Source organism: Schistocerca gregaria, chromosome 3 (assembly GCF_023897955.1).
Source record: "Schistocerca gregaria isolate iqSchGreg1 chromosome 3, iqSchGreg1.2, whole genome shotgun sequence".
Lineage (NCBI taxonomy): Eukaryota > Metazoa > Arthropoda > Insecta > Orthoptera > Acrididae > Schistocerca > Schistocerca gregaria.
The window spans coordinates 819,832,150-819,851,127 of record NC_064922.1 but is presented as its reverse complement, the minus strand read 5'-3'; the positions used below and the strand labels follow the sequence as shown (position 1 = coordinate 819,851,127).

At 44.0% G+C, this 18,978-nt stretch overlaps 1 protein-coding gene across 2 annotated transcripts in view; it reads left to right on the top strand.

Annotated features, from left to right (window-relative positions):
- The window catches only part of LOC126354527 (homeodomain-only protein-like), a 348,066-nt gene that overhangs the window by 326,988 nt on the left and 2,100 nt on the right, over positions 1 to 18,978 (top strand). For both annotated transcript variants that reach the window (XM_050004254.1, XM_050004255.1), the window contains one exon: positions 6,408 to 6,587. In XM_050004254.1, the coding sequence (XP_049860211.1) occupies positions 6,408 to 6,587 (180 nt within the window). The remainder of the gene's footprint in view (positions 1 to 6,407; positions 6,588 to 18,978) is intronic.

Sequence of the window (18,978 nt, the reverse complement as noted above, 5' to 3'; positions counted from 1 at the left end):
CAAATACTGGCGGCGAAAATTCCTTCCACCAGCAGGATGACCCTTAACATAGACAAATGTAATGTATTGTGAATACATAGAAAGAAGGATCCTTTATTGTATGATTATATGATAGCTGAACAAACACTGGTAGCAGTTACTTCTGTATAATATCTAGGAGTATGCGTACGGAACTATTTGAAGTGGAATGATCATATAAAATTAATTGTTGGTAAGGCGGGTGCCAGGTTGTGATCCATTGGGAGAGTCCTAAGAAAATGTGGTCCATCAACAAAGGAGGTGGCTTACAAAACACTCGTTCGACCTATACTTGAGTATTACTCATCAGTGTGGCATACGTACCAGGTCGGGTTGACGGAGGAGATAGAGAAGATCCAAAGAAGAGCGGCGCGTTTCGTCACAGGGTTATTTGGCAACTGTGATAGTGTTACGAAGATGTTTAGCAAACTCAAGTGGCAGACTCCGCAAGAGAGGCTCTCGGCATCGCGGTGTAGCTTGCTGTCCAGGTTTCGAGAGGGTGCGTTTCTGGATGAGGTATCGAATATATTGCTTCCCCCTACTTATACCTCCCGTGGAGATCACGAACGTAAAATCAGAGAGATTCGAGCGGGCACGGAGGCTTTCCGGCAGTCGTGCTTCCCCCGAACCATACGCAACTGGAACAGGAAAGGGAGGTAATGATAGTGGCACGTAAAGTGCCCTCCGCCACACACCGTTGGGTGGCTTGCCGAGTATAAATGTAGATGTAGATTCGAAACTGCTACTTCCCGAGTCAGACGCCACCTCACGGGTGTGCTTTAGCGATCACAGTTACTGAGTAGAGTTGTCATTTCATTGAGAGTACTTCGCCAACTGACCAGTACGTTTACTGCCCCACGCGCCACGCGGTAACGGCCGGGGCGTGCCAGACTGCTCCACTCTGCCTTAAACAACGGAGTGAGTGCCTTCGAGCCTATCGCGGCAGCCGCAATGCGGGGCCCTGTATTAGCCTAAACGCTGGCGCCCACCTCCCATTACCCAAATGGCTTTGTCCCACATTCCTCAGCCAGGCAACTGACCGGCTGCTACAGATGTCCCAGTAACTGAAGCTGTGTTCCTTTGCAAACGTTCCTTCTTCCACGTCGTCTTTTTGTGTAGCAATTTATCTGCGTATAAAGGTTTCCCAGAAATCGCTGCAACCGGTCGCCTAATGTTTTATTCTTCAATTTCTATTTTTCCTTTCGAATCGCCTAGTGATTCATCATCAGATGGTACAGTTTTATTGCATGTTTGCAGCACTGTGAGGGCCGTGTTCGTTTGTTCTTGGCGCACGCACTATTCTGGAGAACAATGTATGTTACGCAGTGGCGTTAATCTTGAAACACACCACAAACGTAGCCACAAGTAACAACTTCCACATACTTCACGAAACATGAAGCATATGTAGGTCGTTACCTATGGCTAACTTTGTGGAGAGAAAAATTACGTTATTTTTTCCAGAATAATGTGTACACCAACAGCAAACCAATAGATACTAAGAACTCTACACGACCTTCACAGTGATGAAAACATGCAATATATGTGTACCGTCTTATGATAAACCACTAGTATATTTGCAACCGCTAAGGTAAAATAAAATTTGAGGAATAAAACAAAAGGCGACTAGTTGCAGAGTTTTCTGGAAACCTTTATTCATTATTCATTACAGTCGCCGTGTTTGTATAAAAGTTTTATCTGCGTATCTCGCCAGTCTGACCTCTCTCTAAATTCTCGGTATCCGGATACATTTTTACAGCTCTAAAGGGCTGTATTTTTTGATCTTGTAGCTACTCAGGTGTCAGGATATAAATTCAACAATCTGGTGCTCAGTTATCAGTCGATACTCGTATCGGAGGAAGACAAGAGCGTACCATCTCCAACAGGGCCATACCTAGTAAAGCACTGTTATTGTTGCTGTTGTGATCAGTCTAACACTGGTTTGATGTAGCTCTCCATGCTACTCTATACTGTGCAAGCCTCTACATCTCCGAATAACTACTGCAACCCACATTCTTCAAAATATGCGCAGTCTATTAATTTCTTGGTCTCCCTCTACAGTTTTGACCTCCCACACTTCCCTCTCGTACTAAATTGGTGATCCCTTGATGTCTCAAAAAGTGTTCCATCAACGTATCCCCTTTTCTAGTCACGTCGTGCAACAAATTTCATTTGTCCCCAGTTCTGTTCAGCACCTTCTCATTGGTTATTTGATCTGCCCATGTAGGCTTCAGCATTCTTCTGTAGCACGACACATTTCAAAAGTTTCTAGTCCCTTCTTGTCTAAACTGTTTGTTGTTCATCTTTCACTTCCATACATGTCTTCATTCCATACAAATACTTCCAGGAAAGATATCCTGACACTTTAATCTGTATTCGAAGTTAACTAACTTCCCTTCTTCAAAAACGCTTTTCTGCCCATTTCCAGTCTACATTTTATATCCACTCTACTTCAAACATCATCAGTTATTTTGTTGTCCAAATAACAAAACTCGTCTACTGCTTTAAGTGTCTCGTTTCCTACTCTAATTCCCTCAGCATCGCCTGATTCAATTCGACAACATTACATTATCCTTGTTTAGATTTTGTTGATCATCTTACGTCGTCCTTTCAAGACAGTGGCCATTCAGCTCACCTGCTCTTCCAAGCCCTTTTGTTGCCTATGAGAAAATTACAATGTCATCGGTAAACTTCTCCCTGAACTTTAATTCCTACTCAAAATTTTTCTTTGGTTTCCTTTATTACTTGTTCAATGTACAGATTGAATAACATTGAGGACAGGCTACAACCCTCTCTCAATGCCTTCTCTACCACTGCTTCGCTTTCACGCCCCTTGACTCCCATAACTGTTATCTGGTTTCTGTACAAGGTGTAAATAGCCTTTCGCTCCCTGTATTTTGCCTTTAGAACTTCAAAGAGAGTATTCCTGTCGACACAGTCAAAAGCTTTCTCTGAGTCTACTAATTATATAAATGCAGGTGTGCCTTTCCTTAATCTATCTTCTAAGAGAAGTCGTAGAGTCAGTATTGCCGCGCGTGTTCCTACGTTTCTCCGGAATTCAGACTGATTCTCCTCGAGGTTGGCTTCTACCAGTTTTTCTATTCTTCTGTAAAGAATTCGTGTTAGTACTTTGCAGCCATGAATCATTAAGCTGATAATTCAGTAATATTCACACTGTCTGCACTTTCTTTCTTTAGAGCTGGAGTTACTACATTCTTATTGAAGTCTGAGGGTATTTCGCCTGTCTCATATATCTTGCTCACCAGATGGAAGAATTCTGTCATTGCTGGCTCTCTCAAGGCAGTCAGTAGTTTTGACGGAATGTCGTCTACTCCCGAGATCTTGCTTCGACTTAAGTGTTTCAGTGCCCTGTCAAATTCTTTTTCCAGTATCACATCTCCCACCTCATCTTCATCTACTTCCTCTTCCACTTCTATAACATTCCCCTCAAGTGCATCACCCTACCCTCTACATACTACTTCCACCTTGTAGTTTTCCCTTCGTTTTGGTTACTACTGGTTTTCCACCTGTGCTCTTGACATTCATACAACTGCTTCTCCTTCGTCTAAACGTCTCTTCAGTTTTCCTGTAGGCGGTATTTATCTTTCCTCTAGTGTTATATGCTTCTAAGTGCTTGCATTTGTCCTCAAGAAATTCTTGTTAAGCCATTTTGCACTTCTTGTCACTCTCATTTTTTAGGCTATTGTATGCAAACAAAGTTTAGGGTTTGTAACTGCTTTACTTATGCACCGTATCTTCCTCTTATGAAAACAATAATTGTTTTCTCTTCTGAACACCGTGACCGTCTGGCTTTTAACAGAGTTTAATCATCTGTCGAGATAGCTATTACACAGATGCAGGTGACCGGCTGTACTGCAGTTTTATCTGTAGATTTGTCTGCTTAAAAAAATCCGCAAGTGGAGCATAATTCATGTGTTACTCGAAATTAATACGTGACTTGACACGTTTAAGTCTCCTGATGTCGATACAAGACACCTGGGAAATGGGAACCACATCACGCCTTAACATAGTCTCTGGTATTCTAGAAACTTTTTACTCTTTTTCGTAGTGGACATTGTCGATTGTGAGAGACTGACCTAGCCTACCACCTCGGGGGTGCAACTATCATTTTATAGTCTGTAATACAGTTACCTATATATTTCGGTTTTATTGTAATGTTGACGCCTGTGTGTTTCTCTTATATATCGAGCTATAAATCGACTGGAGCCCGCATTTGCGAATTCTGTGCTTTTCAGAGGTTATATTAATTCTCCTGACTACTTCTGATACATCTGTGGCAAACTTCTAGTGAAAAAGCAGTAGCGGACAATCTCTGGTTATCAAAGAAGTGCAATTTGTCGTAAAGGCTGGGGGTGAGAACAAGCCATGGCCGCCACCTCGAGTAAGTTCACGTTGCGAGAAAGGACCCCTGCTTCCTACGCGAATGGGACAGATGTGCAAATGTCAAACACTGGTCTCATAAACCCTGGCCAGTTACAACGTCTGAAGTTGGAGGGAAAACGTACTACTGGATGCGAAGGTGGACCTAGAGAAAATTATCTTCCTCTGTTTCACATAAAACTTAGCATTATAAAACAATATATTGAAGTCTGCCAAAAGATGGTGACACTTTCAAGCATGTGGCAAGTAAGTTATCAAGGCTATCAAAAACTAAAAGGAAAGACGGAGGAGGTTCTTCAGCCCTCACGTTCAGAAACTAATGAAAGACGGGTCATTTGAAGACGAAATGAATGAAATTGAAACATCGTCTTGCATGTCCTTTAAACAAGTTGTCAACAAGTTTCTTGGCAAGTGTGAAGACCTTGATTACGAGAATACAGGAAGAAACATGCTGCATAATTTCGAAGTTTTGGATGACACCGGGGGCCGAACAGCACCTTAACCCTGGGTTCGGTGTGGGGTAGCGGAAGGGTGAAGTGGACTGCGGTAGTCGTCGTGGGGTTGTGGACCACTGTGGATGCGGCGGGGACGGAGTCTCTCCGTCGTTTCTAGGTCCCCGGTTAACACACAGCATACATACAAGGTCCGATGAATCGCGAAATGGAAATAACGGCGAAGTTTTGCATCGATATGTTGGAGAGTGTCTCTAGCATGCCCGTCGATTGCGTCACGTCGCTCGTTTCCGTTCTGAGTGCCCACTGAGCAGGTAGAGGTGCCTTGAAAATAGTGTTTCCAGAAAGGTGTGAGTGCCTTTCAGAGACTTCGCCTCATTTCATGGAGCCCACACAACGGAACTGTCATGACAAATCCCGATCACACAGGACGCTCCCGCAGTGTTTCCGATGGGAAGTGTTTGACCACGCACCATACATCCCGGAAATGGTTCCATTTATTTTCATCTCTGCTCACATGAGCCGCTGGTTATGAAGACAACATGTTGTCACAGGCAACAAGCAGAAGATCAGCGTGGATATTTGGCAGAAAGCACTGGCGGCTGCCTTCTATGATGAGGGTACTGGGAACTTGGTAAAATGCTACGACAGATGTCTCCGTCGAAGCGGCGACTATGTAGAGAAGTAGCTGAAAGGTGTTGCAAATAGAGCGTTTTTTATTTTCGCTGTGGTTCCCAATTCGTGACCGATCGGATCTTCCCTTCCCAATAGCCCTTGTACATAATGAAGTTCCTCCAACCTTCCAGACAGTGAAGAAATAAAAGCTGAATCACACTATTTTTTTCACCACGAGGTAATCAGAGAAAGGGAATCGTAAATGCACCACTATGTCATGTACACTAACATGATCTGACGAGAACTTTTTACAACTCCAAATTAAATAGTTAGGTTAAAAAAGTATCGATTTAACTTTGTTAGTTGGTTTCTTTCATCTCCAGCAGTGATTTACTAATGCGGAAAAAGGTGCGTTACACTGCGGTTCGGAGTCCATGTAGAACTTTAGTTGTCCATTTAACCGAGTGGGTGAGTGAGTTCATACACAAGACTATGGGAAGTGAATATTATGCCACATCCAGTAGGACTGCGTCAAGTACAAAACTGTGATGTTGAAGCCAGCCTTCAGGTTGAGGACAGCTTAATGTTTTAGCCGCCAACATTCGTGGATTGCACAGGGACGATGTCAGTTCATTGTTCGTTATTGCTGATTCCATGACTTCAGCAGTGCCAGCTAGCTTGGTGATCGGGGTCAGGGACTTTCTCTGCCTCGTGATGACTGGATGTTGTGCGATGTCCTTAGGTTAGTTAGGTTTAAGTAGTTCTAAGTTCTAGGGGACTGATGACCATAGATGTTAGGCCCCATAGTGCTCAGAGCCATTTGAACCATTTTTAAAAGCTTGGTGATAATGTCCTTTAGGCGACTTTCCCTCTCTGGAGATCGGCTCAGAGCAGTGACGTGGCGGTGTGGCGCTGGTGTTGCAGATGCTGAGGTCCGTGTCTCCGCAGCTGTCTCCAGGCAGCAACAGCTCGACTCCGCCGCCGTCGCTGACGCCGGACCAGGCGAGCGTGCTGGAGGCGCAGTTCCAGCGCCTCAAGAACCCCCACCCCACGGACCTCATCCTGCTCGCCGCCGAGACGGGGCTCGACGAGCGGCAAGTCCAGGTGAGTGGGCCCGTCCCAGGCTGAGCAATGTGTCAGCAGCAGAAATGGTTTTCTTTGTTCTTCCAGCACAGCCAGTAACTCTATTACGTCCCCGTGTCAGCTGGAGTCTTACGTAGGTACCAGATGAGGTTTACTTTTATTCTTCCAGAAGAGCCAGTAAAGTTACGAGGTTTCCGTGTTAATGACTCTTGTACCGGTGAGCCAACCCAGAGATTGAATTCCTCATGGTGTAACTGCAGGCACATAACGTCACAAGGAAAATGTACAGGGTGATTTTTTCCACTGTGTACAAACGCTAGGATCAGAGGATACCGGAAAAAATGGTCTAAAGAACTTGCGTCCGGAAACGCATGATAGAGATTATTTATTCAGTCATACTTTGTTACAGAAAGTGTGGGCTAATACGCGCTGTACCATGCAACTACAATTACAGTATGCATGATTTCCTCCTTGAGGGTGATGCTATTCCTCATATGTCAGACCATAGCGCCCTCTCCTGTCATAGTAATTGGTAATGTTGTGACCGACTCACTTCTCTTGCTGACTCACCTTGTAATGAATGTTACACAGCGTTGCACACAGTGGTTCCGTATTCGAATCAAGAGCTTGCCTGCTTGGTGTTGACCTACGGAAAGGCAAATAGCAACAGGCGGCGGGCAGCAAGGTTGTATCAGGAGACCTATCCCCGCCGACAACCACCACAGCATTCAATGTTTGCAACAGTGTTTCGTCGTTTGTCTGAGACAGGGTTCTAGGAAGCAAGAAATTATGAAGGACGTACCCGAAATGTTCGGACACCAGACTTGGAGAAAAAATATGATAGATGCTGTGGAAGGCGACCGCCATGTCAATACCAGGCAGCTGGCCCCAACAGTACAGGGTAAGCCGGACGATCATGTGGAACATTCTCCATGACAATTGTTATTACCCTTAGTGCAGGGCTTACTAGCGACATACTGTCCACATCGGGAGCAGTTTTGTCATTGGTTTCTTCACCAGGCAACCACGATTCTGGGATTTGTGTCATCCGTCCTATTCACAGATGAGGCCACCTTTGCGCAGAGCGGTGTCTTCCACTTTCATAGCAGTCATGTGTGGGATAGTATGCACAACCCCCATCGTATGGTGAGAGCGAATCATCAGCATCGGTGCAACCGGAATGGGTGGGCAGGGATAATTGGAAACCGTATTTTGGGACCAGCTTTCCTTCCATGTCGCCTAACAGGACGGAAGTATCGGCGTTTCTTGCGGGTAACTTTGCGTCCCCTGCTGGAAGAAGTGCCGTTGTTGATTCGAAGGGTTATGTGGCTGCGACGTGATGGTGCTCCAACCCACTTCACCGTTAACGTCCGGACGGATCTCAATCGTGTCTTCCCAGGTCGATAGATCGGAAGAGGTGCTCCAGTTGCCTGGCCTGCTCTTTCAAAAGATCTCAACCCGTACGATTTTTGGTTAAGGGGCCATCTCAAAAATATTGTGGATGCAGAGCCCATTCCAGGTGTGGAGACAATGGAGCAGCGTACTCATCTTGCCTTTGACACTGTTCGGACGAACTCTGGCGAAATTGCACGAGTGAAGCAGAACGTGCTACGACGCGTATACGCAAGTGTTGAGGCACTAGAAACCATTTTCAACTCATACTGTAACTGTGACTGCATGGCACAGCGCCTATTAGACCTCAGTCTATGTAACAATCTACGATTGAATAAATGGTCTCTAGTATGGAAACCATGAATTTCCAGACATAAGTTCAAGAGACATTTTTTGTTCCCTATCCTCTCATCGATCAGTCCTTAGAATTTTTACACTGAGTAAAAAATCAGCGTGTATAAATGGACCAATGGAAAATCACTCTAGCGATGACAAAAGCCACATATGGGAAATACAATGACATACGCGACTTTGACAAAGTGTAGATCGTTATGGCATTGCGCTTTTGAAACTGCATGTCGTAATCGGCGAAGCTGGTCGATTATTGGCGTGCTACTGTCGCAGCATCGGTCGAAAGTATTCGAAGGACAATGAAACCCCACAAGTAAGCGACGAAGTGTTGGACGTCCATGGCTATCACAAAATGTGGAGGGTTGCCACTGTGTGAAGCACGGTAGGTGGTAATCGGTGGCAGCTCTGACGACAAAGTGTATCTGAACGCACCATTCTGTGCATATTTTTGACGATGGGGTTTCCACAGCAGACGACTGCTATATGTTCCCATTTTGATTCAATGATATCGTAAATTACAATTGCAGTGGGCACGAGATCTTGGAGACTGCACAGTGGATCACCGGAACTTTAGAACCAGGTCGGGTGAATCACGTTTGCCGTTAGACTAGGTCGACAGTTGGGTCCAGATGCGCCATCCACTGTTATCCAGGCGAACAGTTGCTCGAAACGTCCACCGCTCAGTGGACACTGGGCTGTTGGGGATAGCATTATGCACCAGGGAACTCCTCCTGTTGAGGGTACCATGCCATCTGCGGACTAGGTGAACATTATTTTGGACTATCTGCATCCATTCTTACTTGTCCTCTTCGACGGCAATGGCATCTTCTAGCAGCATAACACCCCATATCAAAAGGCCAGAATGGGGTTACCGTGGTTTGAAAAGCAAAAAGGTGAAATCACGTTGATGTGTTGGCCACCGAAACTTCACTTGAGCTGTATACGATAGAACATATCTGTAATGCTTTCGGGTACCAGGTGCTCCACGTCCATAAACCGCAACCTTGTAATTTACAACAACTGTGTGACCTGCGCGTAGACATCTTATGCCACATACCAGTGTTGAACTCCGACATCGAGAACTGAGATAAACACCACCTGCCAACTTTCAAAAATCAAAAATCAGGAGATTCAGTTTTAAAAGTTGGGAGGTATGAATGATCAAAAACCGCGGCTCATTTTCAGAGCAGAGTAATCTCGAGACATCTGAAATCTTCCCCTGTGACGTCACAAAGCTGTAAAGGGCTACAAAAATGAAAATAAAAACATTAGAACTATCCAAAACGTCGATTCGTAAAATTGTGGAAAGGTAACCTCTTACCTGTAGCCTACTGGTCATTAGCCTACAGAAACACTTAGTAGAAAACATTTAACCTACCATCTATTCTCTTATGACAGTTCGACCATAAGTTTTTACCGCATTAAACTTTAACTTTTTGTATCGGCTCACCACGCTATCACGCTAGTAAGTGACTTCCACTTTTAACAATGAATTACAATTTTTTACTGTTATTCACGAAGTTAATATTTTTTCGGTGATTTTTTTTGTTTCTAAGTTTTTTTAATTTTTTTCCATCGCGTGGTTTACAGATGTCACACCAGAAAAACTTACAAAATGCAAACGACGGACCTTTCCTAGGCTCGATAACGCACGGAAACTATTCCGAAAATTTGCTTAAAGAAAACAGCGTTATATTTTTTTTATCATAATGAGAAACAAAGCACCAATTAAAAATACTATGAATATGGTCAATAAGATGAAAGTGAAACAACTGCTTGCACGAAAATAAATCCTGTCGCAGAATCAGGTAACAAAATAACACACTCACTTATTCATTCTAAAGATTTATAGCGATTATAAAAATGGTGAAAAATAAGCGACTTCATTTAAACATAATGACAACACACAGACACAGGTCTAAACAGAGAACAACACTGAGCAATACGAGTATATATTTTACAGAAGGCGCGTGAATGTGGAAGAAGCACCGCCGATAAATAGCTCACACGAGACTTAGAGATTTTTATAAATTTCTATACCTATACCCATTAAAAACGAATAATGAGCAAAGGGCTTCCGACCATTGACCAAAAAACTGAAATGGTGAGTTTTCGAAACAAATGCAGCAGAACTGACGATAGTTGGCTAAATATTGGGAGAAATGAAATAATCAGGAGGCGGGAGAAAAAGTTGTAAAGCGGGAGAGTTGGAAGGTATGCATCATCGTTAATGTTTACGGTAATTTGAATATGTGCCAACGGCCTTGCCGCAGTGGTAACGCCGGCTCCCGTCAGATCACCGAAGTTAAGCGTTATCGGGCTTGGCTAGCACTTGGATGGGTGACCTTCCACTCTCCCGAGCGCTGTTGGCAAGCGGGGTGCACTCAGCCCTTGTGAGGCAAACTGTGGAGCTACTTCAGCATCCAGTGACGACCGTGGGCTGAGGATGACACGGCGGCCGCTCGGTACCGTTGGGCTTTCATGGCCTGTTCAGGAGGAGAGAGAATATGCAGGCCAAGTCAATGTTCGATAAACGACCCTCCTCTCCCTCTCCCTGACACACACTCACAGGACTACACCCTCGAAACACTGCGGGTTAGGGAGCTCATTGGCGTGTCGGTACACTCAACACCCTGCATCATTTAAAAAATAAACAAAATCGAGACTCGTCTGCAGTCAGCCGCTGCCCAGTTTCTGTGTTGCTTGATCCACTGGAGACTTCTAGTTTTAGGTGCCAATGTGAGAAATGGCCGCCTACGAGGCACCCAACTCCAAATGGACGCTGAAGGCAGTTCTCGTAACAGTTTTCCTTCAGAAGTCGGCTGGATGTCCATTTACTGACAGCAGCGATAATATTCCTATCGTGTTTCAAATCGACTGTCAATTGAAAGGGGATATCTTCGTCTCCGGCCCCTATCCGTTGGTATATTTTTACGACCACTGTTCTTACGCCGTCTTACACGGTTGCAAGTGATACACCGCTCCTTGGAGACACGCTGGACACTCCATGTTGGTGTAACAACAAATCGGCTAACTTTGTTTACGATGTGATAATGGGCACGTCCAAACACAGTACAGTACAGTACAGTACAGTAATGTTTCTATACAACCGACGGACACATGCACTCTATATATCCGAAAGGGAGCGAGTACTAGACTAATGTTGCGGGCTGCATACTTCACAAATCAAGGCACCGCTTTACATCAGTGCTAACGGGCTTCCTTCATTCCCGCTGTAGTTCCACGGGTATGGTTACTCTGAGAACTGTGGCACATGCAAGGGTGAAAGACTAGTCGTGACTTACTGTTAGTACGAAGTGTTGAGTGCTACAGACAAGGGATTTTAAACTGATTTCGTATTTCTATATTTCCAGAATGCTTTTGACATTGTACCACACAAGCGACTTGAAGTGAAATTTCTTGCTTGTGGAATATCGTCTTAGTTATGTAACTGGGTTCGTTATTTCCTGTCAGATAGCTCACGGTTCGTAATAACTAACGGAAGGTCTTCGAGTAAAACAAAAGTGATTTCTGGTGTTCCACAAGTAAGTGTTACAGGCCCTCCGCTATTCCTTATCTATATAAACGATTTAGCAGACAATCTGAGCAGCTTTCTTAGGTTGTTTGCAGATGATGATGTCTCTTATCGTCTAGGTAATGTAATCAGAAGATCAAAACAAATTGTCAAACGATTTAGAAAAGATATTGTATGGTGCGATAATAGACAATTGACCCTAAATAACGAAAAGTGTGAAATCATCCATACGAGTGCCAAAAGTAATCCGTTAGACTTCGGATATACGATAATCAGTCAGATCTAAAAGCTGCAAATTCAACGAAATACCTAGGAATTACAATTATGAACAACTTAAATTGGAATGAATACATGTTGTGGGAAGGCAAACTAAACACTGCATTTTATTGGTACAACGCTTAGAAAATGTAACAGATGTACTAGAGAGAGTGCCTACACTACGCTTGTTCGCCTCTTTTGGAGTGCTGATGCGCGATCTGAGATCCATACCAGGTAGCATTAACGGAGTACTTCAAGAAAGTTCAAATAAGAGCAGCTCGTTTTGTATCGTCCCGAAATGGGGGAGAGAGTGTCACGGACATGACACAGGATTTGGGATTGACATCATTTACGTTGCGGCGGAATCTTCTCACGAAATTTCAATCACCAACTTTCTCCTCTGAAAGGCGAAAATATTTTGTTGCTGCCGATTTACATGGCGAGAAACGATGATCATGATACAATAAGGGAAATCAGAGCTCGCACGGAAAGATATAGGTGTTCGTTTTTTCAGCGCGCTGTTCGAGACTGGAATAATAGAGAATTATTGCGAAGGTGGTTCCATGAACCCTCTGCCAGGCACTTAAGAGTAATTTGCAGAGTACCCTTGTAGATGTAGAAGATGATTACACGATCGTGGAGCTGTGACGTAGCACTGACAAGTCGATTGTCGGGATCAGATGGCCTTGAATAAAGCAGTGTTTTATGAGACATTAGAGTGTGTAAGACGAAAATTAATCTCTGTTCTGCACACAATTGCAGATGTGTTCCATTACGGGAGAAGTGATGCCTGGAATAAATTTTTTGCTCTAGTCGATCTTCCAGACGGAAAACACAAATTTCGCCCAGTGAAAAAAAAGGTTGTAATATTGTTTATTTCGCCTCCACAATGAGAAAACGTATGTGCTGCGTCAAACGAAAGCTGGGCGCAGAGCAAAGTCACTGTTAGATCCCTGCGGCCAAAAAGCGCCCAGTTCCTGTATTCCTTTGCTTATGGTAACTTGAGTTTACGGGCTAACAGCGAGCTGTATAGCTTACCATTCGTTTGTGTAACTTTCTCAAACACTGTTACAACTCTATTTTAATAATTAATCACCATTTAGAGATTGCAATTCATCTTCAGTTATGTTGTCTGATACTGTCGTTAGAAACTCGGTAACGCCTCGAAAGTGTACATCAACGTAATTGTTAGACTTCTCTGAATATATATTCAATATTAAAATAAATTTACAGCAGTCTTCCAAACAGCTACACATATAAACATATATTTGGTGGGACGAATAAAAGTGGTCCGGAGAACAGAGCTCTAGGGTACAGAGAAAAACAGCAGAGGAGAGGAAATACAGTAGTAATCTGACTACAACGGATGTTGAAAGTGACCATCATTCATCTTTTGGCACTCTTGGACCCTGGTCAGCAAGCTGCTGAAGGCAGATAGAAGCAGGACTCCTGGAATTGCTGCAATATCATCCGAAATGTTCTGCTGCAGTTGCTGAAGACCGGAGGGTTGTTACGATACACCTTAGATTGGTTCAAATGGCTCTGAGCACTATGGGACTTACCATCTAAAGTCATCAGTCCCCTAGAACTTAGAACTACCTAAACCTAACTAACCTAAGGACATCACACACATCCATGCCCGAGACAGGATTCGATCCTGCGACCGTAGCGGTCGCCCGGTTCCAGACTGAAGCGCCTAGAACCGCTCGGCCACACGGGCCGGCTTACACCTTACACTTGAGGGCTCCCCACACAAAGTAATGGCACACTGGCAGTTCATGGGACTTGGTGGCCAGCTAGGGCTGCGACGCTCGGTAGGGATGCATGTGGAGGGATGCATGTGGAGGTCCAGCTGGAGTATTCGTCCGCATGATCGACGTGACACGCCCGTCTCTTGAGATAGGTGTCGGGTTGATTTGGCAGGACATTTTCTGGTGTACTGCAGTAACATTTTCTGGTGTGCAGACCCGTTTCGGAATGTTTTTTGACTTGTTCAAAACAGATCGTGTCCGATGACATTTTCGGAATAAGCGGTGCATGACAATCTTTGCTGGCACTTTGACACCATTTAGGGTGGAGATTCTTCCGAAATACCTGAAAAACCTGAAATTCTCAGGGAATTAATTTTACCTGAAAAAGCCAGAGCAATCTCAAGGAGTTTCAGTGCTTTCGTAAAATCTCAAGGACTTCTGTGTTTTAAACTGGCATTGAGATTTAATTTTATTGAACTTAACAATCACAAATTTCAAAATACTTTATATTTCAAAGTGTGTTAATTATATAAATATTATTTCATGTAAATCATCAGTGTTTAAAAACTGTGGTCAAACTAGTGCTTCTTGTTGTTGTCTTCAGTCCAGAGACTGGTTTGATGCAGCTCTCCATGCTACTCCATCCTGTGCAAGCTTCTTCATCTCCCAGTACTTACTGCAACCTACATCCTTCTGAATCTGCTTAGTGTATTCATCTCTTTGTCTCCCTCTACGATTTTTACCCTCCACGCTGCCCTCCAACGCTAAATTTGTGATCCCTTGATGCCTCAGAACATGTCCTACCAACCGGTCCCTTCTTCTTGTCAAGTTGTGCCACAAACTCCTTTTCTCCCCAATTCTATTCAACTACTGCATATGGTCAGTATCTCTCACAAGGGGAAGGCCTCAGACACGGCCAACCGATTCGGCTCTGATTTGGCAGGTCGCTTGTGTACCTTAAACGAAGGAATCTAAGATATTTTGGGTCAACACCCACCCGTTTTTGAGAGAATCGCCCCTAAAGGTTATGACGAGACATCGACTCAAAATTGGTGGGATCGATAGATATTTGTAAATAAAGCATTTTTCATCATCAGGTGTCGGGTCCGACAACGCATACGTTTCGAGAAATCGAGGTAAGACTCTTTTACAACTGCCGTTCCTATCAATCTGGATCGCCGAGAAACACAACTGCCTGCTTCCGGTAGTGCATTGATAATGCATCTGTCTTGCAACACTTTTACAAACCAAAACACAGCATCGGTAACTTCCCGCCTGCCATCGTCTGTGACAGGCTCCCAGTTATATATTACAGCGCTAGTCGAAGGGTGTACATCCTCCATTATTCAGATTATGCACCTGAAAGATATGACACAACAAACAATAACTAGTTACTACGTCATAAACAGACGAGCTAATTACTACAAACTACATACAGTACTCGTGATATGTTACTTACGGAGGAACACTGCATTCATTCACAAAACGTATTTTATTCGGCGCATTAACGATGGAAAAATCACTACATGTAACCGCGAGGTTCGCGGCAGCCTAATGACGGAAAACAACTCTTTCCAGTTGACTTCTATAAGGCTCGTGCTGGACACCTTCACTCTTCCAGGTTCACAACTATTATATGACGAAGAGGCCACCGGGACAACATAACTCTCCCCGCGTGCATTCTCTCCCGTGCCTCGATGTAAACAAGCGTCGCGCGGTTGGCTATCTGTGATCCCTCGTGAGGAATTCGCAGCACTCTTACTCGGAGTTGTTTTCATGTGACAAGGCATAAAAGTTTAATACTTTAGTAATACACGGCGTTTGGGAAATTAGTTTGCCTACCTTATTATTATCGTTCCTTATTGATTTACTTACCTTATTAACCCTCCTATCCCTATCAATTGAGATACGGGAAAAAAACGAAAAGAATACATCAGCTTGGTTTCTTCGAGAATCGAACCCGGGTTCTCCGATTCCCAGCCAGTTACCTTGGCCGTTGCTCTCTCGATGATGGCGACGAGATGTGTTTACCACGCGGGTAGAAAAGCGGCAGTTGTAAAAGTTTCTTACCTCGATTTCTGGAAAAGTTTGCATTTGCGGACCCAATATCTGATGATGAAAAATGCTCTATTCGATCGCGCCAATTTTGAGTCGATCACCTTTAGGGGTGATTTCCTCAAAATCGCGGGGTATTGACCCAAAATTTCTTAGAGTCCTTCGTTTTAGGTTGTACACAAGCGACCTGCCAAATTTGAGCCGAATCGGTTGGCCGTGTCTGAGGCCTTGCCCTTGTCAGCCGAGAGGGAACTAAATCGTTGTGCACTGCTCAACCCCACCCCCTCCCCGGCTCAAAGTTAATTTATCAGGGACGTATTATTACGCTATCTTGCTCCTTATACCTGGAATTCTCAGGGAACTATTTTTTTTCAAATTTGAGTAGCCATCCTGGCATTAAACTTCTCAGTAAACAACTGACCACATCGTTTCCACGACTTTGTTGTCACGTAGCTTTCCACAACGAACACCCACTGCTCCACTGTGAGCACCATCGCCTCCTTTGCACTGCTCCACTCACACTGACACATCCCACACTTTGCTCTGAACTGGTGTAGATCACGTGGCGAGCGTACACATGGTGTGCGCGTCGTGGGGTGTGGTTATATACATACATTCATGTCCAATCGTACCCACTCGTCCAGGCCACTTTTACTTGCCCCACCCTGTTCATAGTGTAATATATAGATGGACGTAATTATAAATGTATGTATAAACTGAACAACATTCACTGCTAATCCATCAGTCATTATACTGGTGTATAACAATCATCATGCCTAATAGTGGCTTGTGTCATTTACAAGGATTGGGTTATTGTGACGTTTCAATTTGCACCTGTAAGTGGCTATAAAGTCGAAATCATGATTGTGTGAAGTAAATGAATACTAATTTACAGCGTAATGTCGGAAATTTCTTTCAAAATGGTTGCTTATGTAACTGTTGATTGCTATGAGCCCGCGTTTATATTTGCGAACTCGTTTATTGAATCTTGTTTCTGAGCGAGTCGAGTCCACTTGTACCTGACAACAGATTCAGGCGACGAGTGGCCAGCGGCAGGGACTTACGAGTGCAGTCTCGAGCACACACAGAGACTGCGAATTCGGAGATGAAATCATATTAATCGCTGGCGAGTTTAAAGCGAGTATGTGGAGCTCATTTCCGATCTCCAATACACACCACTTCACTGCCATGACTTACGTCACTGATGGTGGATCATGTGACCACCTGGAACCAATTTCAGACCGCCTACAATGCTCTAAGGTGACAGGTGTGCTCGTTCAACGGGGTGACTAATATTTTATCCTGAGAACTTATGCGTGGCTGGAATTAATACTAAATGCTTGGCAGTCGTTAATACGCAATTAATGAGAATAAAAGATCCATACATGATATATGACTGTGACATTTAAGTATCGAGTGGAGTCCCTGTGTTCTTGAAACAGAATCACTAAACTACGTGCCATGGAATTCAAGAGGAGCTCGAACTGGTCAACAGATTATCATAAATGAGTGCTGGAGTGTTACGAAGCGTTTGCTGACCGATAGGCCATATTCCAGTTTTTTTAATGTGGCATGTTAGAGTAATAGAGAGGCCAGGGACGGGACTGTGTACATCGTCCTTCGCAGGCTTGCATAGTCCTCACTGCTTGTGTCCAGGCATTGTCCTCCAGAAAAAATCGCATATGGGGTTCCCTAAAAATGATACCTCGCACTCTAAAATCTCGATGCTATAGAAGTGGTCTTCAGATTTCCTTCACTAGATAGGACTTGAAATCACATGTTGTATGCATTGCGCCCCAAACCACTACTCTTAGCGCTTCGCCCCTCAACAACGCAGACTGCCAGCCTGTGGTCGCCACGGTAGCTACTAACAGGTATGCAACCACCACCACCACAACACGGGTTGAAGTGACATGCTGTATTCAGTTCCTCTGCACCCCACTGACTGTGCTCATGTGAGGAGTTTTGTTTTACTTCTAGACCATGTCACAAGTCCCACTAGTACAGCCCATAACTGATGGGCTCATATCTTCCATTTGCACAAGAGAATTTCAGTGTGGATCCAGTACTGCAGAGAAAGTTTAATGGGCTGTTAGGACCGTACGGACAAGATGGCGGCCATCCCTTGCTGTCATCACATTCTGCCCCACACCATTGATGAATACAGGTCTATGGCTGTTACAACACTGCAATGCAGATCCTACACTTCGGAAGAAGCTGTATAAATTGTTATATTATATAGACAAGATGTCATTACATTATGTTGAATACACTATGGGGAAGAGACGTTTCATGGGCTGTTAGGACCACACAGATACGATGGCGGCCATCCTTTGCAGTCAACACGATGCATTCAGGTCTATGGCCATTACGGCTTCACAATGCAGATCCTGCGCTGAGGACAGAGCAGTATAAATCGTTTTGATCATACAGACAAGTTATCATTACCATTCGTTGCCCAGCACCGCACCTGTTCTATCTGAATTCATACATACATACATCACTAAGTATAAACTGAAATGTAACAGCGTGACAAATCAGTTTCTTGGAGGCCGATCATTCTGCTCCATTCCTATATTGCATTTTATGTCGATGTGGCAGTCTGGCACTTTCCTGCAAGTTGTCACTTTGTCCAACGCCTCCTCACTAACTGAACTCGGCGAAGCATAGCCCTTTCTGACCATATGAGAGAGCGCACTAATTTTTTGATATGTATGCCATCTCACTGCAATGTTAAGGAGTTATTAATGTTATACTCTTATTTGTCTCCTATGACTTGGAATTTATTGGGCACCTTCTCTATAAGTGTTCCAGTTTTCATAAACGATATTGTTAAATAAATGTTCCTGAGTAACTTCAGTTAACATTGCAATGACGTCCACAACGTACCCTTGACTAGATCTTTCATTTATGTTTTTCCAGTAGAGATGATGCTCTAATTACGTTTACACTAATGGGACTTCAAACGTTGTAGAAAAACAGAAAAAAAACCAAATTCTGACTGTGATACAAGAAGTAGTGTTTGTGTCACTTGAAGTGAAACAGAGATAGGCAACTTTACGTATTTTTT